Genomic DNA, 25,778 nt, shown 5'->3' on the forward strand with positions numbered 1-25,778 from the left:
TGACTCAGGCACTTCCCTGGGCAGCCTGTTCCAGTGCTTCACAACCCTTTCGGTGAAGAAATTTTTCCTAATATCCAATCTAAATCTCCCCTGGTGCAACTTGAGGCCATTTCCTCTTGTCCTGTTGCTTGTTACTTGGAAGAAGAGACCGACACCCACCTCATTACAGCCTCCTTTCAGGCAGTTGTAGAGAGCGATAAGGTCTCCCCTCAGCCTCCTTTTCTCCAGGCTAGACAACCCCCAGTTCCCTCAGCCACTCCTCATAGGACTTGTGCTCTAGACCCTTCACCAGCTTCGTTGCCCTTCTTTGGACACGCTCCAGCACCTCCATGTCTGTCCTGTAGTGAGGGGCCCAAAACTGAACACAGTATTCGAGGTGCGGCCTCACCAGTGCTGAGTACAGGGGGATGATCACTTCCCTAGTCCTGCTGGCCACACTGTTTCTGATACAAGCCAGGATGCTACTGGCCTTCTTGGCCACCTGGGCACACTGCCGGCTCATATTCAGCCGGCTATTGACCAACACCCCCAGGTCCTTTTCTGCCAGGCAGCTTTCCAGCCACTCTTCCCCAAGCCTGTAGCGTTGCGTGGGGTTGTTGTGACCCAAGTGCAGGCCCCGGCACTGAGCCTTGTTGAATCTCATACAGTTGGCCTCGGCCCATCGATCCAGCCTGTCCAGATTCCTCTGTAGAGCCTTCCTGCCCTCAAGCAGATCAACACTCCCACCCAACTTGGTGTCATCTGCAAACTTACTGAGGGTGCACTCGATCCCCTCATCCAGATCATTGACAAAGATATTAAACAGAACTGGCCCCAGTGCTGAGCCCTGGGGAACACCACTTGTGACCGGCTGCCAACTGGATTTAACTCCATTCCCCACAACTCTTTGGGCCCAGACATCCAGCCAGTTTTTTACCCAGGGAAGAGTACACCTGTCCAAGCCATGAGCAGCCAGTTTCTCCAGGAGAATGCTGTGGGAAACAGTGTCAAGGGCTTTAGTAAAGTCTAGGTAGACAACATCCACAGCCTTTCCCTCATCCACTGAGTGGGTCACCTTGTCATAGAAGGAGATCAGGTTAGTCAAGCAGAACCTGCCTTTCATAAACCTATGCTGACTGGGCCTGATCACCTGGTTGTCCTGTACGTGCCGCGTGATGGCACTCGAGATGATCTGCTCCATACCCTGCTGCGGCACCGAGGTGAGGCTGACAGGCCTGTAGTTCCCCGGATCCTCCTGCCGGCCCTTCTTGTAGATGGGCGTCACATTTGGTAACTTCCAGTCAACTGGGACCTCCCCGGTTAGCCAGGACTGCTGATAAATGATGGCAAGTGCCTTGGTGAGCACTTCTGCCAGCTCCCTCAGTACCCTTGCGTGGATCCCATCTGGCCCCATAGACTCGTGTGTGTAAAGATTATAGAAAGATCTAGAAAGATTATTCAGAATATCTGAGATAAGAATTACACCTTCAAGGTACTGGGTGGATAATTTGGAAGCTCTGGAGAATTTAATATTCCCTGTAAATCTGTGACAATGCATAAAACACACTTCAGATGTATCCTGTACTAGCATTTTTCATGGAAAATGAAAGATTATTATCTCCCTTTGTAGTATATGGTAGTTTTCTGAGAATTCTCTGCCAGGCAGCTGGTACAGAAGAACATTCCCCTTCTGCAGTAATACAAGCCAGTAATTAAACCTGAACACAGCGAATAGAGCTATAAAGTAAATCAAAGTGAGTGTTGAATTGTACCTTCATGCACCGGGTGGTAAACTCTTTATAACAAAGCTCAAAGCTTCCTTTCTTTGCTGAGGAACCATGAATTGCAGCCTCTGTTTGCAGCATTACTGTTGCTGTCACCTGCTGTAAATCCAGTGTGAAAAGAAATCATGGAGGGAAAAAGTGGAAAGCGCATTTTGCTCCTTTGCCTCCCTTCCCCACAGGGTGGTTGCTTGAAAATCTGTGGCACCTGGGCTCATGGGTGGAGGAAGCCACCCCAAAGGAGACCCAAGTGTTTTAAACCATCTTTTGAGTGGAGTGGCTTGGACTTTGTAGAGTCAGATTAAATCAGTGGAAAGGCTCTCCTGGCTTTCAACAAGTAGGGTTTTCTCTGATGCTTACATCTCTAGCACAATCTGATTGATGGAAAAATTGTGTTAAATCCAGAATTTGGTGAACTTCATGGCGCTCCTTTGCCATAAAGTCCATATATAATGAAGATAACCTTTTGCATGGATGGGGGGGCGGGGGGCACACTTGCAGGGCCAGTGTCCCATCTCATCCCTTCTCGTTCAGAAGCTTGTCACTGACTGTTTGCATGCTTCGTATAAGTGTCAGTAATGGGAGGGGAGGACAGACGTTTTACCCTACTTCACCAAAGCATATAATCTCTTGACGCTACTGTACCATTGACTCCTAAAATCACGCGGGCCCAGGATGCCCTCATGTTATTTGCCGCCGTACAGACAAGCTGTCAAAATGTTAACAGGGATTTTGATTCTAAAATGACTCAGGAAGACAGCTGGAATAAGGCTTACGGGTTTATTTGGTGGTTTTACATTGTTTTTCTCTAAAGATAGTTTTCAGCATAATGTGAGCATCCAAATCAGCAGTGGTGATAATGGGCTAGTCAAGGCAAATGACGGATTAAGCTTGGTTTGCAGGGGTGCCAAATGCAGTACCGAAGGATGGGGGCTGTCTGTAGGGAGGGTGTTGGTCACCATTTACTTATTGAGTAGATTTAAAATAGTAGTGCAAAGACGGCAGATCGAGCCTTTCCTGATAAGCATAGGCGTGTGCAAGGGAAAGGGAGTATAAAACTGAAGTATTTTTAAACATATCTTGCAGTCTGATTGCCTGCTAGATTCTCCGTTACTTCTCATAATATGCTTGAAAAGTTTTATTTGTGCCTTGAGGGCGATGAGCCTGTCTTCATTTAGGGATGCAACTGCAGATAATACCACCGTGCTATTGACAGCTTTATGCGCTCTCGCTAGCAGCCTGCCTCTCTTATATACTCACTTGTGTATGTGTTGCCTTGCAAAAGCAGTACAGTTTTCTACCCTCCTAGTTATAATTGCGTCCTGGGCTGCCTTGTTATGGAGCCTGTTCCTGTAGCGTGAGGTGAAAGAGCTAGTTGTTGCTGTTATAAATTTTAATTTTTTTTTTTTCTATGTATAATTGAGCCTGGATAGTCATTATGTTTTTTCCTAGGTTCATAATTAAAGAAACCTCGAAGGAGAGCTTTGTAACTATTATAAGGGCAAAAGAGGAGGTAATGTTCAGTGTGAGCTTGTTGTTTATAAACAAGTAGATTTGAGCTTCCAGAAATTTCGGATATGTAGCTGAAAATTTGTGAAGGTCCAGAAACGAGAAACAATAGAACAGTGTAACAAAGTCAGTCATGTCTCTTCATCACTTAAATTATATTTGTACGACATTAGATGTAATTCAGTACAAAAAGAGTTATGTTTTATGAATTTTTATGAATTATGATGTCCTTGTCAATTCTGTGTAATTACTAAAATTACTGGACATTTCCTTTGTTATTTTAAAAATAAAATTATGTTTTATTTTGCTTTTTAAAAACAATAGTTCCGTGTATTGGACTCCACGTGACATCCCTCACGTGCTTTGTTTTGCTGCTCATTCTGCCAGCGGTTCTTTTGGTTGGTAGGTTTTTTCCCACCAGTCCCCAATGTCTTACCTTCTTGTTGAAAGGGGTTTTGGAAAGATGCATCAGGAGGTATGCTTTGGTCCAGGTCCCTTGGTTCATCTTCAACAGAAAGTATTTTTCCCTTGGATGGGGGTGGTCCAACAGATCCATAATTTTGGATCTCCTGGTTTTTGGGTGAGAAGCAGAGTCAGAAATAATAGTGGTTCATTCTGGTGAGATTGCAGGAGAAGGACCAAAACATCTATCGGACACTTCTCTGGCCTACAGGCAAAAGAAAACTGCCTTCTGTGGGGACTCGCACAATTTGTGTTGTGGAAAATAGGTTCTGTAGGTGGAGATTGCTGGAAAATATGGGGCAATTATTATCAATTCTGTTGATAATTGATATTACAGCTTTGTATGGATTGAGTTATCTCATTCCTCATGCTTGCCTGCTTTATAAAGTGGACTGCAGCCAAGATGTCACACACAAAACTTGAAACACATTTTTTTCTTTTTTGCTTTTCTGAAGAAATACTTAAGTTAGTTGTTCAAGTATGACACTCTCAAGCCTGAAGCCTAACCACATGCTCTTTTGTAGTATATTCCTCCCCAGGCAGGCGGATGTTTGACATAAAATTAGTCTGTTTGATGCAGACCGTGGATATTGAACCAAGCTGAGCCTTCCTCCATGTCTGTCTTGTTTTGTTTGCTCCAGGTGAAGAAGTACCACATCACCTCTGCTCAGAGCTTCCCCGTCCTGAACTTGTGGCTTGTGAAATCCCTTGTGCAACAGACTGTGTCATCAGCGAGTGGTCCCTGTGGTCCCCGTGTTCCCACTCATGCTCCAGTAAAAATGCTGAGGGCAGTCAAAGCAGGAGTAGGTCCATCTTGGCCCTTCCAGCCGAGGGTGAGTGGTAAACATTTTTGGATTAATTGCTGTTTGTTTGTTTAATGAGTTGACTTGCATTCCTCAGCCAAACTGTGTTTAGATCAGAGCTAATCCCAATACTGTAGCAATGAGGAATAATACTTAGTACTTGTCTGTACTTCATGCCTAGCGACTAAAAGATCTTTATGGGCTTGGGTTAATGCATGTGTCACTTGGAGAAATTCTGTCACAGTTCAAAATTATTTACTTCAGCCTATGAGTTATTGTCTTTTGAGGGCCAGTCTGGGGGCGAATTTACTTCAGGAGAGCTACATCCTGTACTAATGAAATTGCTGCATGCCAGAAACTCATCATGCGAGTGTCTTTATATAGGAACGTATTAGTACCAATTTAGAAAAGAACAGTGAGCTGTGAAAAATGAGGAAATAGAAAAGGACCTGTTTATTTTATTAATGCAGACCTAGAATGTATTGACCTTCTTGTTTTTCTATTGTAGTAGGTAAATAGCTCTTGATGAATATATATCATTTCCTGTGGATCTTCATGGACACACCATGTATCTGGATTTTTACATATCAACATCAGTGATACAATTACTTACACCAACTATTTCGTATTAGAAATGTAGTCTTCCAACTACAGCTACACATATAGTAATTCATTTATGTGTTGATTTATCACACAGGATTCGAAAGTTATCACATCAAGTGCATAAAAATTCATAAAACGTGAACAGGTCTAACAGACTAAAGCCTTGTTGACACGACAAAAAAATATCTACTATTGTCAGCACTATGTGCAGCTAATGAAGCAGCAAAACACTTTTAGAAGCAAATCTAGTCTAGGACAAACTCTGTTAAGTGCTGTTTTGTAAGTTATTGTTAAAGCCACCCACTGTTTCAGGGGCAATGTAAGGACTTGATCTTGCAGACCCTTACTCATGTGAACAGTCTGTATTCACATAAACATCCTTGTAAGCACTTGCAAAGAAAATTGGGACCCTTCAGGATGAAAACTGCTATATAATTGTTGACTGAATGAGAATAACTACTACTAAAAAAGTCTATGAGCTAGAGAATAATTAAAATGAAAAATACAGTTGGTTTCATATTTTCCATGGAAGTAACAAAATGCAAATAAGAGATAAAAATGGAATTATGATAGTGAAGTGTTGAAGAAGTGAATTCTGGAAGTACATAAGCTCAGTCATCTCAACCTGAAACACACTAAACTAAAAATGACGTGCTTTGAATTGAATACTTTATGTTTCTCAGGAAGGAATAATTAATTATTAAAATCAAATGCCCCAACTTTTTCTGTACATCTTTAGTAATGAGTATAATGGTTTGCTATGCAGAGTCCCGCATCTGCATACAGATAAATAGTGATTGATTTGAATTTGTGGAGAGTGGAAGAGGCTTTAATACCATTATTGCTGCAATACTAAGGCGACGTTATGTTACCTGCTTTCTCTGACTCTTTCATACCCAGCTCACAGCTGAGCCACCAACTTCTGCAGAGCTCTGGTACCTTTGCAAGAGACATTTCATTTGTCCTCTGTCAACCGAGGCAATGTTAGCCGTGGCTCTGCTGTCTGAGGACTTCTGGATGCCATTTCACAGGCTGACTTCAGTTCAAACCCTTGGGTCGTTTTCTCCAAGCTGTTCACCAGATCCCAGAATATGATAACCAGGAAACTTTTGATGAAACTAGAGGGGCTTGGTTTAAATCAGGTTTTAAAAGATACTTCTTTACACAGCAAACTTCTGAAACTTGGTGCAAGAGGAGATTGTGGAGGCAGGCAGTCTCAGCAGGTTTAAAATGGAGTAGAGGAACTGATGAACATCAGGTCCATAAAAAGTCTGTAAATGGCTACTAGAATGGCTAGGCAGCGGCATGCTGTCCTGCTTTCCTTGTACAAAAGTTGTCAATGAACTTCAGAAAGTGGCCAGGCTCTTGCGCTTTTTGTAAACAGCATCTCCTGCTTGCGGTTTTGCAGGCAGACTGCTAGGTTGGATGGACCATGTGGTATTTCTTATTATCTTAAGTTAAAACTGCCTCATTATTACTCTCCCTTGTTTAGGAGAGCTTCCTTACCATGGGTATTCTTGAAAAAAACACCTTAATTTTTCCCTGGGAAGCTCAAAATTTGAGTTAGATCTTTTCTTTTTCTTTTTGCTTTTTCCTAATGGACCAGGCATTTTGCCATTTGCTGGCTACATTTTTTTTTTTTTTTTTTAACATGTGCTCAAACACACAAGCGCAATAACTGGTCTGCATTGTTCCTGCCAAGTCAAAATCTTCAGGAAATAAGTTACCTGGGGCTTTTTCTGCTCAATCATCACACTAAACATTTCTGAGACCGAACACTATGTGGAACAGTCCATTTTCATGAAAAGATGAATGGTAATGTGACATGATTATCCAAATCAGTGTGCTAAGAAATTTCTCTCTCTCTCTTTCTTTTCTCAGTCCTATTCATTGTGGCCATTTGGGGTCACACCTTATTTGAGAAGGCTCAGTCCTGCGAGGTGATAGGCATCCCTTCGAGGAGCAATATACCTTCATCTCCTGTTGATTTTAGTAGGGTGTAAAGGTGCTCTGAACCTTGTGGTATCTGGTCGCAACACTTCAGTTCTTTCAAAAGCTGCAGCACTTTGGCCATGTCACAAGTTGCCAGATTCTCCCTCCTGGAAGAGATTGGTTTTGATTTTAGTCATTTTTACTTCTTTCTTCCTAAAATGACAATGCTTACTGTTAAATTTCACTGCATTACTCCTTAGCTTTTGAGCTACGAACATCTGCTGCTTTTATGGGATAAATTCAGGCTGCTGACTGGAGCGTTAAAGCTTCTGGGGAGGCTGTTCAAACTCCTGTACTTTGCGGATTTATTACCAGTTGTTGACAAAGTGCAGTAGCTTAGCAAAATCTTTGGACACCAATTTGAAGGATGCTGCTTCAGAAAAGTAAAGGCTTCATACTCAAACCCTATCTTTCAAGTTTTCTCCCCCTTGAGTTGCAGATGTGGGTATCATTTGATATATTCCTCCATCAGTACGGTTCAGCACCCTCTACAGCTCAGCTCTTTAAGGCAACGCGTGAATAGAGTCCAAATATTAGAAAGAGATGTTCCTCCTTGGGAAATTAGCAAGGAGAATGAACATAAAAATAATGCTTAATTTGTCTTTAAACCTAATTGCATGTTTGCTGAGTGATACTGGCATTTAAATGGAATTAACTTGGCTGTGTGTAGGAGTATCAATAAGGTAACTCAGAAATATACTTTGCCTATTTCTGTTTCCATTATGTGTTGGAATACAATTTTATGCAAGGCTAGTTTAATGAGGAAACAATATTTTAGGAGGTTGTTATTGCAGCCATAAAGGTCAACAGCTTTATTTAAGATTTATTTATTTTTTTTTTTTAAATGGGGGGAAAAAAAGAAGATATTAAGCAAACCAAACATTTTTATTTATTTTTCCATGTCTTCCTTTTGCCACATGCCATGAGATAAAATATGGTGTTCTTTTGACTCTTTCCAGGTGGAAAAGCCTGTCCCCCTGACCGAGCCCTGCAGGAGCACCGTGCCTGTAATGATCACCCATGCGTGCATTTCTTCTGGGAAACTTCTCCCTGGAGTTCCTGCTCTGAAGACCCACTGGTAACTGCGCTCAATGCAACCATTAATTGGAGTGGAGAAGCCACTTGTGGAATGGGCATACAGACAAGGAAAGTCTTCTGCATGAAGAGCAGTTCTGGCCAGGTCACACCTAAAAGGTATTTAAAGAAAGGTTATTAGTGATTATTTGTAGTTACAATACCTGACATATGAAGGCATTTTCAGCTAGTGTATGGAATCTGCAGCGTTGAAAATAATTTCATTTCAGGACTAATTCTCCAGCTACTACTTCATCACTACTATGAAAGGGATACTGATATGTAACAAAAATAAATAGCTAGCCCATTTTTAATTTTCTGTGTAAATCCAAGTAAAATGCATGTTTTTAGTGGTGTAGATTTTTTGCTATAGCTCCTCTGTTATTCTAATTTACAGTTTTCTGCAAATATTTTTCCTGAAGGACAGGTGTGAGGAAAATATAAAGTACATCTGAATATAACGTTCATCAATACATTATTAACAATGCTCTAATAAAATAGAAAAAGTAAATAGATTTTGCATTATATTTACACCACAATAAGGCAGAACCATATGTATGATCTATATCGTTCAGTTGATTTATATAGCTTCTATAATGTGGTACTAACATGACAAAATTATGTATTCTGCAGTACAAATATTCTGAGTTTTGCTTTTCTTTACTAAATGAGGAAAATAAGTAGCACAGATGTTTTCCCTAATATAAAAAAAATCAAGACATTGCTAATTTTTTTTTGCACTGTTAATGAGTCTAGAGACTTACAACCGAGTTTCATTTCTCATTGTAGCTCTCAAAACAATCCTGTTTGTATAAGCAGACTGTTGATTTCAGTAAAGTTAATTAAAATTCTTGAGGTTAATGAGATTAATTAAATAAAAGGAAAGAAATCTAGTATTCATTTATATCTAGAATCCATTGACATGCTGTAACTTTACCTAATTAAACATATTGTTTATGGAGCTATATAATGTCTAAAATAGTTGTTTGCCCTCTCCACTTCTGAGATGGTGTAAGGGGAAATGGAACCGAAGGGGGTAAGTAAATACTTAAGTAAAGTACGTGAAGGGAAAACAGAGTTTCAGTGGTGGAAAAATCCTGCCAAAAGAAGAGATTTGTGTACTGGGGACTTCAGAAAGTGTCTCTCCTTGGCTTTGGCGTGGTAGCTTCAGTGTGGCGGCGTTCCTCACGTAATGGAAGTGGCTGGATCAAGAAGGACGGCTGAGTCCTTGAAAGAGCTTCTTACTGAAATTGTTTCTTTTGCTGCTGCACTGCGTATTGTTCTTATGGTGATAATCATCTCAAAAATAAAAACCTTAGACCTCTAGAAGTCTTTAGGAAGATGGTTCTAAGTGAAGGACTAAAACCTCCGTGTTTCAGAATTAAATATTACCTCGTTACTGCCCAGGGGGTCTGAAGCGGTCTGGTGCTGGGGTAGAGGGCAGCCCTCCTTGCCGCGGGCACTGGCTGTGGCTATATTATACTTTATGTTTGAGTTGATGAAAACTGACCCAAAGTAATGCTGGGTTTAGAACTGCTGTGGTGAAAGTCTACTGTTCATATGGCTTCAGAAATGGGATACATTATGTAAATAAATAACTTCTGTGTGCTGGCATACTGTATTTTTTTGTATTCTGCATTTTTCCTGATTTCATGATGAAAAATTACACCATATCCAAAGAAGGTGCAAGGCACAGAAAGCCAAATAAAACTAAAATTTTTGCAGAAAAATATTTCAACATGTTCTGTTAGATAACAGAAATCCACTCTCTAAGATAATCCTGCTTAATGAGAAGGCATGTCTCTTTGTATTTATTGTATTTTAAATTATACCTCTAAGTATGTTATTACTATCTCAGTAACAGAATCATGACTTGCAGATTTGTTTTCTTTCCTAGTAGGGTTTAGTGGCATATTCCTCTTTCAAATGGGATCATTTTGGGTTGCATGCATTACCAAGTATTTTTGAGTGATCTTTCTACGAGAAATTAATAAAAATTAAAAAAGAGTAATTCCCTTTCTCTTCCCCCACTTGAAATGCAAGATCTGCCTGATCCCAGAAAATTGTCCCTTTTCGACCCTTCAAGTTTTTATATATTAACTGTGTTTGAAACTTTTATTAGAATATGCGTGATATATTTTTAATTTAGGAGTTAAAAATGAATTTAAAAAAAAAATCACAGAACTCTTCTTACTATGCTATGTTGTACAACTTTTAAATAACAATCGAGGCCTCAGTCAAAGATCACTTTAAACTCTTTTTGTGTTTGCTAGGGGTTGAAAGTGGAGGAATGTCACATCAGTCCTTACACACAGTTGCAAGTGGTTTGAAGGCTGTTGCATGTTGTGTTAAAACAGGACTACTTTATAAACATAACTACTTGCTTTCTTCGGTAATAAATATATCTGTTTTGCTTCAGTGAGCTTTGTATTTTAGGTGTCATAGACAGAGTTAAATTTAGCCTGTAGTCATCAAGCCAAGCTCCACATTTTTTTTATTTTTATTTTTTTTTTAATCTTTGAAGTGTACTAAATTCAGTTGGGTTACATGAGTGCAAAGGAGAAGAAAAAAGAGGCTTGCTGTGACCATGAGTTATATCTTTGGTATGGCAGTACGCTCACAGCCCTGTGAGAGTCTTAGGAGTAAAACATTTCCCTGTAGTTTTGATTTTTTGATTATATTTTGTCTTTGCATTTGGATCGATAGATGTCCAGAGTCTGTCAGACCTGAGACCGTGCGGCCATGTCTCCTTCTCTGCAAGAAAGACTGCATTGTTACGCCTTTCAGTGAGTGGACTCGCTGCCCAACAGCATGTCAGCCTGGTAAGCCTTTAAGAAGAGGTCAAAATTTGGGGAAAAAGTAGAGAATTTTTCTAGGCCGAGTTTCTAGGCCAAATTCTACGGCCTAGAACCGTGTGGTAGTTGTAGTCCACGTCAATCTAATAATTTTTAGGGCAGTCATCTGAATGAGTTTTGGACTTGGGGTGTTGTTGACACTGATGTTGTTGAGGGGTCCTCGTGAGCAGATTTAGAGATATAAGTTTCCTTTACCTGGAATAAATTCCTTCTGGGCTTCTGCCTTCAAAGTCAGAAGTCCAGGGTCCCAATGTTGCATGGCTATACATGGAATTGCTACAGTATATGAAATTTATTTCTCTTGACCAACCTAGAAACATGTACAGGGCTGTGCAAATAACCCCTGTGCTTTGTGTTTTTTCAAGAACCATACATTTCTTTGCTCTAGTTGGTTAGCTTTTGGACACTTAGTGTTTAGCAAAGTTTCTTTATAATGATCTAGTGTTGGTTTTTGTGACAAATTTGTGTGTTTCATTAATTGTTCAGATGAAAGCCTTCTCAGTTATCAGAATATTTCATTATTGTTGGTGGCTTCATTGCCCTTCAAAGATTCTCAGTGGATGCTCTAGCATAGTCCTTGTTAGTTTTTACAGGAAAATGAGTTGCTTTCTAAAACAGTGAATCCTGTTTTAATTAGCAATTTATTTTTAGACTTTAAATGAGCTGCCTGTGAAGAAGCAGAATAAATTGCCTGGTAAATTACTTTGTTTATTAAATAATAGTCTACAATTAAAATGAGAAGAAATTAATTATTTAACCTCCTTGGCAGTGTTATCATTTTAATATAATTCTAAATTAAAACTTCTTAGATGGGGGAGTTCGCTTTTTGCTAAATCTGTTATTGATATGGCTGCATTGCAAGATTTTTTTTTTTTTAATTTGCATTGCACAATTAAAACCTCAGCACGATAATGAAATTTCAAAACTACTATACATATGTGAGTTGTTAGGGGTTTTTGTTTTTTTTATGAAAAAGTTGTATTTAATGAAAACAATATACAGATGGTGTATTACTAAGCTGATCAAGCAGGAACAGGTATTGCCTGGCAGATTTAAAATTAAATGTGTACCGGCATAAGATCAGAGCTTAGGCAAACATGCAATCACTAAATCAGCTTTACACAGAACTTTACCAGTTAAGCTGTTTGTAGTTTATCTGAGAAAATGCATCCAACTTTACTATCTAACAGTAAAAAAGCTGACATTTTCCCTACATTTAAATGTCATCAGACAACCGGCTGTCTTCTGGCGAAGGATTATCTCATACCTCAGAAGTGTAGACAGCGGTGAACTTAGGGCAATAACAGATGGACGGACAACATAATTCACAAAAAAAGTGCAACTGAATCCAAACACCTGTTGGTGAGGCAGGAACAGGGAGGTTGTTGCAAGTTATTGATTCTCTGCCATTTCAGGTACTTAAAGGTGACAACTGTCTACTGCAGTCTTCTATAATATATCTGTTTTAATGGGTCTTTGAGGATGAATTGAAACAAGAATCAAAGAATCAATATGGAGGTTTCAGAATATGAAATGGTTTGAATGAGCAGCATGTAGATTTTCCTCTGTCACCTCCATAACAGGTCGTGAAAGTGTCCTGGGGAGGTAACTACTTTCAACATGGGTGATGCGCTCTGGTCTGTCAGCATAGATTTAAAATGGGGAGATTAAAAGAAGCAAACACTTGGCAATAAATAGCATTTTTCATCTTCCTTCTGAAAACAGATGGTACCTATAAGTACCTTTCCTCTTCTGGGTATTGGTTGTCCAGGGGAAGGTTAGAAATTTCAGGGTTGCTTGGTTCTCTAAACACGTTTACATGAAATGTTAGGTAGTAACTGTCCTATTTATTTCCCCATGCCTTAAATCAGGTTTGAAATGAGATGGGGTAAAAGTGGATAAAATGCATGGCATGCCACGATAAGAAATTCCCGTGGCCTCTATCTTGTGTCAGACAGTTTCTGTCAAGGATCTGCCACTTCCCATTCTCATAAACACTCAACCAGAGTTGGTCAAAGTTGAAGACTTCAAAAGCTCTTATCTGCGCAAAAATACTGGAGACAGCTCTGATTTTGGTGACTAAAATCTCGGAGAATCTGTCCTTACTATTTGTGTGCTCAGAGTCTTGTGTTGACCAGACTGCCTTTCCATCTGGTCACGAGCAAAGAGTATGAAGCTGAATGTTTCCTGTAAAAGCTGGACCAGATATAGCACACTTGACAGTAGTGATCAAGGATTTTGTCCCTCGCCTGAGAATGATGATGCACCTTTCTGAGCCCTGGGCAGGGTACTGGGGAAGCCCTGGGGGTCAAATGCAGAGGAAGGAAAGATGCAAGAGCAAGGGAGGAATGAGAAGAGTGGATTGATAGAAGGAGTCGTATGGCTCTGTGTGTAAGGGGAGGAGACTGGAGGCTGGTGGGACAGCGAGGTGGGAGCAGAAGCAGAGGTAAGGCACCCCTGAAATTCTCAAACAGTGTTATCTGAGTTGCAAAGTCAAGGACATAGCAGTTAAGATGGTCTTGAGATCCTGAGGCTTGATTTTTTCAGGAGGGCAAGCAGTCATAGCCATGCTTGAAATCAGCTGAAGTTCAGCTTTAAAAGGACAGTCCTACATAATGCTAATACTCTGGAAAATCAGGCTATAGCAATTTTAAATGAGATATAAAAATCATGTTCATTAACATTTGTAAGGAATGCTGTAGAAAAGCCAATGAGGAAATTCAATTTTGAAAATGGGGTTTGAGTAATGTGCAATAAATGTTGAGGATAATTTAGTTTCTTGAGGTGGAGAAAATTACTGTGGGAAGCTCATTTAGATTTGGTACTGATTAATAGGAAAGAAATGGCTAAGATTCTAATGGTGGTAGATAATTTGAATGAAAATCATCACAAAGTGATAGAGTTCACAATTCTTAGGAGAAGGGAAGGATGGCAGTATCAGCAAGACATTTAAAAAAAAGACTTCAACAAATTGAGGGAATTGGTAGCTACACCTCTTGGGAACGTGTTCTATGCAGACAGGAGTGTAGAAGACGTGGAAGCTACCAAGAAAGACTGTACAAAGGGCTGAAGCCCTACTGGACTCTACTTTCTATTCTGGAACTATAATAATAGCAAGACAGTAGCACAGGGGAACAAGGCATGTGTAGGTCTGTATATGACTTGCATGTTCAGGCTTCAAACCATGAAGAGAAAACATCAAACACAGCTAGAGAAGCCCTTTTTTAATCGTTTCTCATCATCAGAGTTGTTCAAAATCTTGTCTCCTTTTTGATTGTCAAATTGTTTCACAAAAATTAGAAACAAGAAGTCGAGAATGCAAATTAAGCTGTAGGAGGATATTAGATAACAAGAATTACATAAAGGGGTTGAAAGTACGGGGAAACTGAATGAAATATATGTCCATTACTTTCTGAGAAACGAGGGAAGCATAACATGGGGAATGTGCAATTGCTGCCGTTGTTTCCTGTCTGCAGCCAGGAGAGGAATGGACTAAAGTATAAGTATTTCCATAAATTAGAAATTTCCATGTCAGTAGGGCTGTGTGAATAGAGAAGGAAGTAATAAAGTAATGCCAGAGCATCTAGTGACTGTCTCTGGATGGGAAATTGCTAAGTCCTAAGGAACTAACTAAACCTCAGTAATACCAAGACAAACCAAACCGACAAACCAAACCAACCAACCAACCAACATGCTCCCCCTTGCTCCTCCCCCTCCTCCTCCCAAAGAAAGATCAAGGAAATTGTAGATTACTCATCCTAACTTCGTTATGTAGAAAAACACAAGAACAAGTTATTACTCAAGACATAAACATTTCAAGAATCAGATTCTAGTAAACTGGCCAGTATGGATTTATTGAGAACAAATAGTACCCAATAAATCTGATCTCCTTTTTTTGACAGCGTACCTGTTCTAATTAAGGGAAGTGGTAGATTTTTGACACGTTAAACTTCTATCAGGAAGCTGAGGAACAGTGAATTGAATTGAATCACTGTGAAATGGGTACTCAACTGCTTGAAAAATCTTCCAGTGGATATCACTGTGAAAAGAGTCTGTCTCTGTCTCCTTTGCTGCCTACCATCAGGTATTGATACACATTGATAAGTTCCCATGAGCCTTCCCCTCTCCAGGCTGAAAAGTCCCAGCTTTCCAGGTGTCGTCTTCTGTGTCAGATGCTCCAGTCCCTAAATAGTCTTTGTGGCCTTTCACTGGACTCACTCCAGTGTGCCCGTGTCCTCCTTCTCCTGGAGAGCCTAAAACTGGACGTGGAACCCAGTTGTCTCACGAGTGCTGAGTAGAGGGAGAGGATCACCTCCCTGAGCCTGCTGGTGATGCTCTTCCTAATGCAGCCCAGGATGCTGTGGCCCTTCTTTGCTGCAAGGGCACATTGCTGCCTCATGGTCAACTTGTCCATCAGGACTTCTAAGTCCTTCTCTGCAACGCTGCTTCCAATCAGTTGGCTGATAGATGTTCGCTATTCACAATCAAAGTGGAACATGAGCCAAGGAGAGTTCTGCAGAAAACTCTTCTTGCCCCAATTCTATGTGATATTTGTCTGAACAGCTTGCGTGCTTGAATAATAACATTAGCGGATGGTGCAGAGCTGAAAGAGGTAGCAAACACAATAAAAAATGTATTAAATGATATTGAAATCAAAATGTGACTTGGGAAGGAAAAATTGATTGCAGAAAGACAGAATGGGAAGTAAAGACATCAGTACTGTCTCAGGTGCCTCTGGAGATACAATGGACTACAAGATGAATGAAAATGCAACAATTTGAAATGCTAAAACTCATATTGGGCTTGTCAAACTCATGGGCATGCTGTATGTAAAACACCACAGGCGTTACTGTACTGTGCACTGGTGAGGCTGCAGGTGGGATTCCTCGGGCGCAGTGTTGTGAGAAAGCAAGCAATGAGAAGTCATTGAATAGAACCTATGAAGAACTGGGTTTGCTTAGTTTAGAGAGGGGAGGACTTAGAGTGGATACAAGCCCTTGAAATTTCATAAAGATTATGCATCAGATGATAGGGATAAACTCTTCTTTTACATCTAGTGGACAGAAGATAAAAAAGGTTTAGCTTAATTTACAGGAGTGATGACTTGGGCTAGATTTTAAGAAAAGGCTCTCTGTGAGGCTGAATCAGACATCTGAAAGGAAATGGTAGGAAGCTGCAGAGCTACCTCAGGTAGTGGCTGTTAAAGAAGCATGAGGGGGATCCTGCCTCAGGGTAGCAGCTGGGGTGAGCAACCTCCTGCCAGGTCCAAAGTCCCTTTGCGGTGATCTCGCAGTGATAGCACGTATGCGAGTGAAGGCTTGTATAACTTGATATTTTTAGAACCAACCATTTTTACTGGATCTGTACTTGTACTTTGTGTTCATGGTGTGACTTTTCCTAAGTTTGCCTTCTACTCTAATGCACTGTAATCTTGCTACTGCAGCTTTGGCCTTGTCTTGAGCTGGAAAAATAATACTCATAAATGGGCTAATTTACACACCGCTTTCCTCTCTTGGACAAATTTGGTGAAGTCCACTATTAAAACATGTTTGCCTGGTCTGGAATCCTTTATGGAGTTTGAGATCCCTTTTCTGTTTTCTAGCATCTGTTTTTGAAGTGTGAATACAGTACCCAAAGAAGTACTAATGCCATACACAGCGGTTAAACCAGCTCTCAGTTTGTGCTTACTACTTATGCAGCCAAGGGTTGCTTTTGTTTTAGCTATAGAGATATACAGATAAGTCTTATCCTTGTCTTTCATGCTGCCTTCTGTACTGTAGATTTTGTGAACTGTGTTTCTAGATGGATTGATCTTGCATTGAGTCAGGTTAAGTAGAGAGTTAGCCTCTGTTGGTTGCAATGGTTTTCCTATCAGAAAGTTGTTATCTATAATTTCTAGACCCATAAAGATGTGTTACTGGTAGCAGCCTGAGACCACCAGAATGTGTTTTCAGAAATAAAACCTTCCATTATGACAGTTGGATTTTTTGGTTTTTATTCTTTTCTCCTGTTCAGGTGTTTAAGTATTTGCTCATACTTATTTTCTTGTCTGATTTGATGTTCCGTTAAATAGACCTTTTTTTGATGCATCTCTTAGGCTGTTGATTTATCAACCTTCCAGGTGCTGTTCTGCTGAACTACTGGTAATTTTAAAGCAAGTAATGGTGGCTTTTTGTCCAATGTACCATTCCTTCCCTTCTTTGGGTAGTGCCAGAGTGCTTATAATTTCAAAATATAAATGAAACGCAAAGCATGTTTTTAACCAAGACAGCTAGATCACTAACTCAGGGTGCCAGCTGTGTCTGGAAGGCAATTTTTTTCTTTATTTTACAGGCAATGCCACTGCAGTTAAGCAGTCCCGGTACAGGATTATCGTTCAGGACGCTGCCGATGGGGGACAGGCATGCCCAGACACCTTGTATGAGGAAAGAGAATGTGAAGATATTCCCGTCTGTCCAGTGTACAGGTAAAAAGTGTTAGCTTGGAATCAGTCTCTTGCTACTGGGTGTCCACTTCTCCAGAAATGACTCTTGTGCGATTTTCTGCACCATTTTCACCAGAAAACAACATAATACTGGAAAATGTAGAGTTATAAACAAATAATGTACCTTGCAAAATGTGTAAAAATAGAGTTCAAATTGGAGATTTCAGTAGATCTGGCATCATCAGAACAAGCACCAATAGACACAGCTCCTAGAAATAGTAACCTCAGGGTTCGATGTGTTTAAAGAAACTATTACTGGGAACTGCCCCCTCAATGTATCTAAAAATCAATGTAAGCTATTTTGGGATCACAAGCACTCAACTACCCTAATCATAATTGTATGCTTATTGCAGAAACTCTTGTCTTTTCTCCTGATGCTCTCACTCCAGTGAATAATATGCACTTTAAAAAATTCTGATTAGACAAATAGTACAATAGGGCAATTACTACTCTTCATTAAAATTCTGTGACCCATCTGTTACACAATATTAGTAAATAGAAAAGCATTATATCTTTGCATATAAATTTCCAGCCCGCACACCCTGTAGGACATGGTCTGAGAGCAGAGCGGGGAGCTGAAGGTGGTGCCACAGCAGGAGTCACACCACTCAGCTCTGCCTGGCTCCGTACCGCGTAGCGCTACGGAAAGCCGCTTCCTTGTGTTCTTGACTGGCATGCATCCTAGCATAGAAAGCAGATTGGGAACAGCATCAGTTGTATGAGAACAGGCTTGCAGGAGGAGAGCCTGATTTCAAAGCCCACTGAAGATGTTTCCTGTGTATTTTATGTAACTTTGAACCATGCCCTACAAAAATGAGAAAGGGAAACATTGTTGGAGGATGATGTGGCTTTCTAGAAGGTGAACCTTGCGTCTGAATTTCAGTTCACAATGCTTATTTCAGGAGTAATTACAGCTTTTTGACTCTATTTTTCCTTAAGTCTCCACAGTATATCATAATTCGTAACTGAAGTTTTTGCCTGGACATGTTAACTGTTTTCCAGTTTTAACCACTTAACGGTTAACCTTTTCCTCTTGCAGGTGGAAGACCCACCGCTGGAGTCACTGTGTGCTGGTGCCGGATTCGGTGAGACAGGGTGTGCTGGGACATAATGAGGCGTGTGGACACGGTTTGCAGTCAAGGGGTAAGCTTTCTCCATGCAGCCTCCAAATATTTAAGGTGTTGGAGTGTGGCATTTAAGTAGGGTCTTTACTCTTTTACAGTAGCTAATTTGGAAACTAAATGACTGAAGCACTTAAAGTGTTTTGGGAAGTGGACCTATTGTAGTTTTGCTGCTGTGCTGGACGTTAAAGTACCAGTAACATGATAGTATGCATGGAGTATAGGAGGGGATTTATGCTTGGTGTTCTTTACAGTAACCTGGTCTTCTGCCTAAAGATGAAGCACATGGCCTTCAGAAGAACTGTCTATCTATAGGCCTTTATGAAGTAATCCATTCTTGGTGCTAAAAATAGAAAGGATAATTTCCTCAGATTTTAAATTTTACTGATAATTTGCCTGAGGCCTGATTTTCATTAAGACTATTGGAGAAGTTCAGCGTGGTAAAGGCTTTGGGCTCTTACCCTTGGCATGATTAAGCGCTTGGAAAATACAGTGATCCCATTGTCTGAACGGAAGTGTTGAGAAGAATTTCACTGTTCAGAGTGTGTGATCAGAGTCTGTAGTGGTTCCTGCAGATGGCTGGAGATTTGGCTGTTACCAGTCTCCTGAGAAATCTAATGAAACCTTTAACAAAAGGTTATTTTTATTGAAAAAAAATTACTATACAGGTATGCTAACTGAAGAAACTTGACATCATAATTTACTCCTTCACAAGGGTAGAAACTTTTCTTTAAAGAAGAAGTTAATTTCTTATATAATCTGAAAACAAAGGAAAAGAAAGAAAAGCCCTGACAGTATGTGGGCTGTGTCTGAAAGAAGAAATGTGTTTTAAACTAAAGCTCAAAGGAGTAAATATCTTTAACCAGGTTTTGACCACAAGCCTTTCCACAAGGCTTTCAAAGAAAGCTCTGTAAATTGAGATGTCCTAAAATGTATTCCTCAATCTCTGTGTGAAGGGATGGTAATCTTTATGCTCCGGTAGGTGCATGAACTTTGTATTAATCTTACTCTGACAGAATTTGAAGTATAATAGAAGAGTATCACGCTTATTTTTACTCTGTGGAGAGTCCTCCAACAATTACATAGGCTATGTGCTGTTCTGTGGTAATCATGGAAAAGGAATCTAATAGCTTGGTGGGTTTAAGCAAAATTTGTTTCAGTGCCACGTTCAGTTTTTGTAATTAACTGTGGTTTTTGTAACAGCTTTGGTTTTCATAATTACATGTAGTGATAGAACAAATCTGCTAGGTATTACTGAGGATGAGTAGGGTTTCAGTTGACATGAGTTCTCAGATGAAATCCGTGGAAGATTTTCAAGATATTTCCTACGAACAAGGGGAGTGATATCTGTGGAGAAGGCAGCTGAAAGCAAGCTGCTAACTCTGACCATATTGCTTCTGAAAAGCAAGCTGCTGGATTTTCAGTGATTCTGTATCTTATCTATCGAAGTGTTAGTAAGGTAAACTTTCATAAAGCTGCTGTTAATACCTCACCTTGCTGCTACTTGAACTCTTCAAGAGCAGCTAGCATGTGTGAAGAGGTGCTGTGTCACCATATTGTCAGGGAGTAGCCATTTAGCCAAGGGTGGCGTTTGCTTACATGCCTTGCAGGGTCTCTTCAGCTTGTAGACCTCAACACTGGAGGACTTCTGATCCTCTCATTCTTCACCATGAAGGGGGTCTTTGGAGATATTTTTGAAGTAACATGTGAGATGAGGCTGGGGATTTGGGCTTGTTCAGCCTGGAGAAGTGTCTAATGGGAGCGGGATTCACAGAGAAGATGGAGCCACACTCTTCCCAGAGGTGCACAGTGAAATAACAGAAGATAACAGTCATAGGCTGTAGTGAGGGAAGTTCCCAGATTGCCCAGAGAGACTGTAGATTTCTTGGAGATACTGAAAACTCAACTGAATAAGGTCTTGAGCAGCCTTTTCTAACTTTGAGGTCAGCCTGGCTTAGAGCAGGCATTGGATCTTCAGAGGTCCCTTCTGTTCTAAATTATATTGTATGATTCTATGAGTCTGTGGGTCTTTTCAGGGGAAGCTGTGCCATCAGTGGAAGAACGCCAGGTGTTATAGATAGATGCTTTCCTGCAATATTCAGGCATCCTACAAATAAGTTTTCGTTCGAGGTATCACCACCACTCCACATAGTAGTTGGCTTGCATAATGTGTCAGCGTCTTTAGCCAGTAAGTGCTTATTCTCCAAAGAGTATTTATATGAATTTGCCCAATTTCTTTTTTACTACGTAACAACAATTACCCTTTTACCACTGAAGATAATCAGTCTTGCTGATCCTTAGAGCATCCTTTTTTAGAATTTTTTTCTTTTGCTGTCCATATCCTGACTGTCATGTAAATAAGAGGATTTCAGTTTTCAGTGACTGTCGTATCTAGGCAATTATATAAGGACATTGAATTAATATAAATTATTTCTAAAGAAAGAAAGCGTATGTTTATGTGTACCTGTTTAGAACGATGACTGTGCTGAGGGAAGATTAAGTCTGAAATGACTTTCAAGCTCCATTCTTTCTCTAAGCTAGATTCTGAGATAGATACTTACAGGTCTTGTTCCGTGAGTGTTTTCACTGAAATTGCACATAAACATACTATGTAACGTGCGTAAGATATCAGAATTTGTCTGTGAATAATAAGCAGAATAGCCAAAGAGATGACAGCTGTCTGAAGCTGCAGTTTTCATGACTTTATCTTGGAATGATATCACACTAATTACAATAGCCTTTCATTTTGTATATCAGCTTCAGTGGACTAACTTATTCAGAAAACAATCATGCAGGTAAGAGAAAAGTAGCATTTAGAACTAAGAAATATAGTTGTTATTTAAACTTCATTAAGGCATGATTTGCGAAAAGCCCCTGAGATAGGGCACTTGAGAGTAAAACAGGGTGAGGATGTTACTGTTGCTTGACAGTGACATAGACAACATTTCTAACAGTAAATGAAGATCTTTACAAGCTTTTCTATTGCTATATAGCTGTCATTTTCCTCGACAAGTGACTCGAAGGTGTCAAGACTGCGAGAAAAGGTCCTGCACATGGGTCAGGGCAATCCCGAGCACAAATACAGGCTGGGCAGAGAATGGATTCAGAGCAGCCCTGAGCAGAAGGACTTGGGGGTGTTGGTTGATGAGAAGCTCAACATGACCTGGCAATGTGCGCTTGCAGCCCAGAAAGCCAACCGTATCCTGGGCTGCATCAGAAGAAGTGTGACCAGCAGGTCGAGGGAGGTGATTCTCCCCCTCTACTCTGCTCTCATGAGACCCCCCTGGGGTACTGCATTCAGTTCCTTAGAGCCCCTCTGGGGCCCCATAACCACTGACAACATGGTTATGAAAAAAAAATTACTCTCCAAAAGCAAGGAGAAGGTGCAGCAATGGAACATGTCATGTCTTATTTTTCCTGCTCCTGCCACTTCTTAACTGTGATTCATTTGGGGGATTTGACCATATCTCCCCCCGTTAACGAGACAGTAAGTCCATCTCAGAGCTGTAGCTCCCCATTGCAAGAATACAGAAATGCTGTGACACAGAGTAGCAAATATTCTTAGAGAATAATTTATTGATTTATGTACAGGAAAACAACAACAAACCCACCAATACAGTAATGAGAAACTACTCCTCTGCTTTGGAGAAGTGCACTCTCCCTGGCTCACCTGAGGTCACAGGGTGGATCGATACTGGATAGGCTCATTGGGCATCTCAGTAGAATATTTCTTTTGGTATGCTCTACTATCAGACCACGTATGATGTATTTCTTTCCTTCTTTAACCGGGTTGTAAATTCACACCACGTGGACTTTGCTAAGATGGTTGGTGTTAAATGTAATCCGTTTCAGTTGAAAAGTTGATGTATGAATTGACAGTGAAAAAGTGGAATGCAGGCAGCACTGGACTCAAGCAATTTAAGATTCATGTCTCCTTCATTGCAGGTTTCTGGCTCTTGCTCTGGAGCTTCCTGATAGCTATAGGGATATTGCAGACAAGACTGGTTTTAGACTGAGATGCAGATCAAAAACTTACCATTATGAGAACAAAAATTGTAGCAATCTGCTATCTAAGTTTTCTGACTGTGTCTAAATGCAGTGATAGTTCCAGTAAAATCTTATATAAAATATAGGCAGAACTGTGATTGCAAACATAATTTGTAATAAATTAGTGGCCAAGTTAACGTGTTCCATATTAAACAAGATGAAAGGATGAATTTTGGTGTTGCCTATTAACGTTGCATCTACAAAAATATTTCAAACAGGCATCCTTTAGCTGTATTATCTCGTGTATTATCAATCTGTAACACAGTAATGGCCATATACATTACTGTTGTTTCTGCTGAAATTATTTCATGGTAACCTATTTATAATGAGACATGCCATCAAAAAAGCATCAGTGTTACCATTTTTTTTGCTCATAAGATAGTCACTCAACAGTTCTTATTCCCTGTTTTGTAGGTAGTTAATATAACTGCTGATTAGCTAAATTAACAGATGTATTCATTGTAATTTGAGTTGCAGAATGCTTTTGCACTGAATTACCAATTTCAGGAGGTACGTATTAGAATCCTGTTATAATTTACAGGCTAGAGGCAATGTGATAACCTAAAGTTTACAATGAATACATTTATGATAGTAAACGTGGCGAAGACACGGACTGCTTCAGTTAGACGGTGGTATTTTATGAGCAGTGCTTTGTGGTGCAGTCCTGTGTATAAATCTGTCCAGCTGATAGCAGCTTGCCTGTCATCAGTAGCTCCCTCCAATATTAAGTTTGCCTGGTAGGACAATGGCACCTTGAGCCTTATACTGAGTGATGCTGGGGGTTCATTAGATTTGTCAGTGGTTTTTCTAATGATATTAGTCTAGGATAACGGGTGGTTGCAGGGACACAAATGGGAGCCCAGTGAGCTGAACTTGAGTGGTCCCAGCCAGTGTCAGGGTCTGGAAGACACCTGCCTGGCAGCTGGTGGCATTGGTAGCAAATAGTTGAGGGAAAAATAATTACCAGGGTAAGGACAGGAGCTGAGTCTTGTTTATGATACATTTGAAAGGAAAGTTTGTGAAGCGAAGTCTGTCTAGGATGGGGATTGAGTTTTGGGGGGTTGCCTTTCCAGGATGGAGAGCGTCAGTCTGTTATCAGCCACGTCTGCCCGGGGCTTCACCAACACTTTGCCGATGTAGCCGCTCTACATCATATTGCAAATTCATAAAGTATGTGTTATCTCTATTGTTATTTTCTTGTCACTGATAATGCAATTTTTAGCTTATAAACAAATGGAGAGTAATAAGGTGATAAGAAACAACGAAACCAGAATTGGTTTACTAGTATTTGTTCTTGATAATCTGATTTCATTCCTTGACAAGGCAGTGGGCTGGAGGTTAGGCAATAAAGTGAGTGGAAAGCAGCACAGATGATAGTCTCTTGACTTTAGGAGGACATTGAGTCCAGTCCCACGTGACAGTCTCCCATGTGCAATGAGAAAGTATGACCTAGAGAAATGCAGGGTAAGGTGATAGTGCAACTTGTTGAAAAACGCATTCAAAGCTCTGTTATCAGTCATTTGCTGTCAACCAGGAAGGCCATTTCAGATGGCTTCCCGCAGGGCACGCATTCTCTTCACTGTCTTCAGTATTTTCACTAACAGTGTGTATAATGAAATAGGGACTACATCTATAACACATCTGGGTAATAGCAAATTGTGAGTACTTTGAAGGGCAGGCCAACAGTACGCATTGGATAAATTCAAGCATGCTCTGAAATCAGAAAAGTGAAATTTTCATTAAAGAAAAAAATGTGCAGCACTCACACTATGTAGAAAGGTGGGCAGTGGTGCTGTAGAGGTAAGTCTGGAATTAAGAGTTATGGACTACGCGTGAGTAGCATTATACTGTTGTAAAAAAATGCCCATCATAAAATCATGTGTATCTTACATTTTCCTTCTGTTCTCCAAGTTCCTGAAATTTATTCTTCTGATTCCTGAAACAGAATATTTTTAACAAGTAATCCTCCCTTTTATTTTTGTTCCATAAGACTTTCTGCCACTGTAAATAATGAGAAACAATTAAGGTCAAATAAAAACATTAAAACTTTCTCTTGAGTAATTCCAATTCCTGGTTTGCCAATAGATTCAGAATAGATTAGGAACCTTTTTTCAAAATACCCAAATTTCATTAACAGAAAGAAATTAGGTATTTAGGAGTCTAAGCTCTGGCAAATATCAGTGAACGAATTAAAATCTCTTGAACTTAATGAAACTTTATCCTTGATTTTGCGTTTAAAACTTATCTTTGTTCTTGATTAACTATATATATCTGCACATGGGAGTTGGAGGGATTTATCACTGCAGTATGGCTGTTTTATTACATGAGTCTGGATTGTTTGTATCTAATTTCTCTGAGTTTACCTATAGGCTTTGATCTTTAAATTATTTCCCAAAGCCTGGGTTTAATTGTGGATTTGATAGTAGATTAGCTTCATGCAAAAATGTGTGACAGTGTTTCACAAAGGGGAATACAAGGAAAAATTAAGGAGGAGGAGACAAAAATACAATACTAATGTCACGTATGCATGTATGCATTCTTAGCCTTTCCTGCACCAGTGGAATGAGGAAGAGATATCTTCTCCCAGACAGATTTTCAGTGGGATTTATTTCAGTTTTGGAACATTAGAATTGACTGGGAGCAGGAGGAGAGAGGAAGGAACAGATGAGGCTATGTGAGATGTGATGGATCAATCTCTCTGAGCATTTCATGGCTGCCTTTGAGATTCCTGCAGTTTAATTTATGAGAAATAAAATCACCTGCTTGTATAGAAATCATCCTTGGCCAATTTCTTAAAACCTGGCAGCGTAGCAGAGTTTTCTATGTAAATATGTGCATGGCTGTACTGGAGTCTGCAGCTGGGTACTGGTTTGGGGAATGGAAATTTGTCTTTGTATTGTATTACATCCCACTGATCTCCAGGTAATGTGTTCCTGTAGACCAATTTTTCTTTCCTTGGGTCTTAGTTGATAGGACAAGGGGAAGAAAGATTGATACTGATTTTCCAGTGACAGGTTGTTCACAAAAGAGTGATGGTGGACTACCCTCCTTTTTTCATGGGAGATGTC

General features: G+C 40.1%; 1 protein-coding gene across 1 annotated transcript in view; it reads left to right on the forward strand.

Moving 5' to 3' along the window:
• THSD7B (thrombospondin type 1 domain containing 7B) overlaps positions 1-25,778 on the forward strand; it is a 276,547-nt gene that overhangs the window by 121,320 nt on the left and 129,449 nt on the right. Inside the window, exons 8-12 of the mRNA XM_050900047.1 lie at positions 4,373-4,564; positions 8,089-8,323; positions 10,910-11,025; positions 17,392-17,524; positions 18,582-18,685. Of these exons, the coding sequence (XP_050756004.1) occupies positions 4,373-4,564; positions 8,089-8,323; positions 10,910-11,025; positions 17,392-17,524; positions 18,582-18,685 (780 nt within the window). The remainder of the gene's footprint in view (positions 1-4,372; positions 4,565-8,088; positions 8,324-10,909; positions 11,026-17,391; positions 17,525-18,581; positions 18,686-25,778) is intronic.

This window comes from Gymnogyps californianus, chromosome 7 (genome assembly GCF_018139145.2).
Source record: "Gymnogyps californianus isolate 813 chromosome 7, ASM1813914v2, whole genome shotgun sequence".
NCBI lineage: Eukaryota > Metazoa > Chordata > Aves > Accipitriformes > Cathartidae > Gymnogyps > Gymnogyps californianus.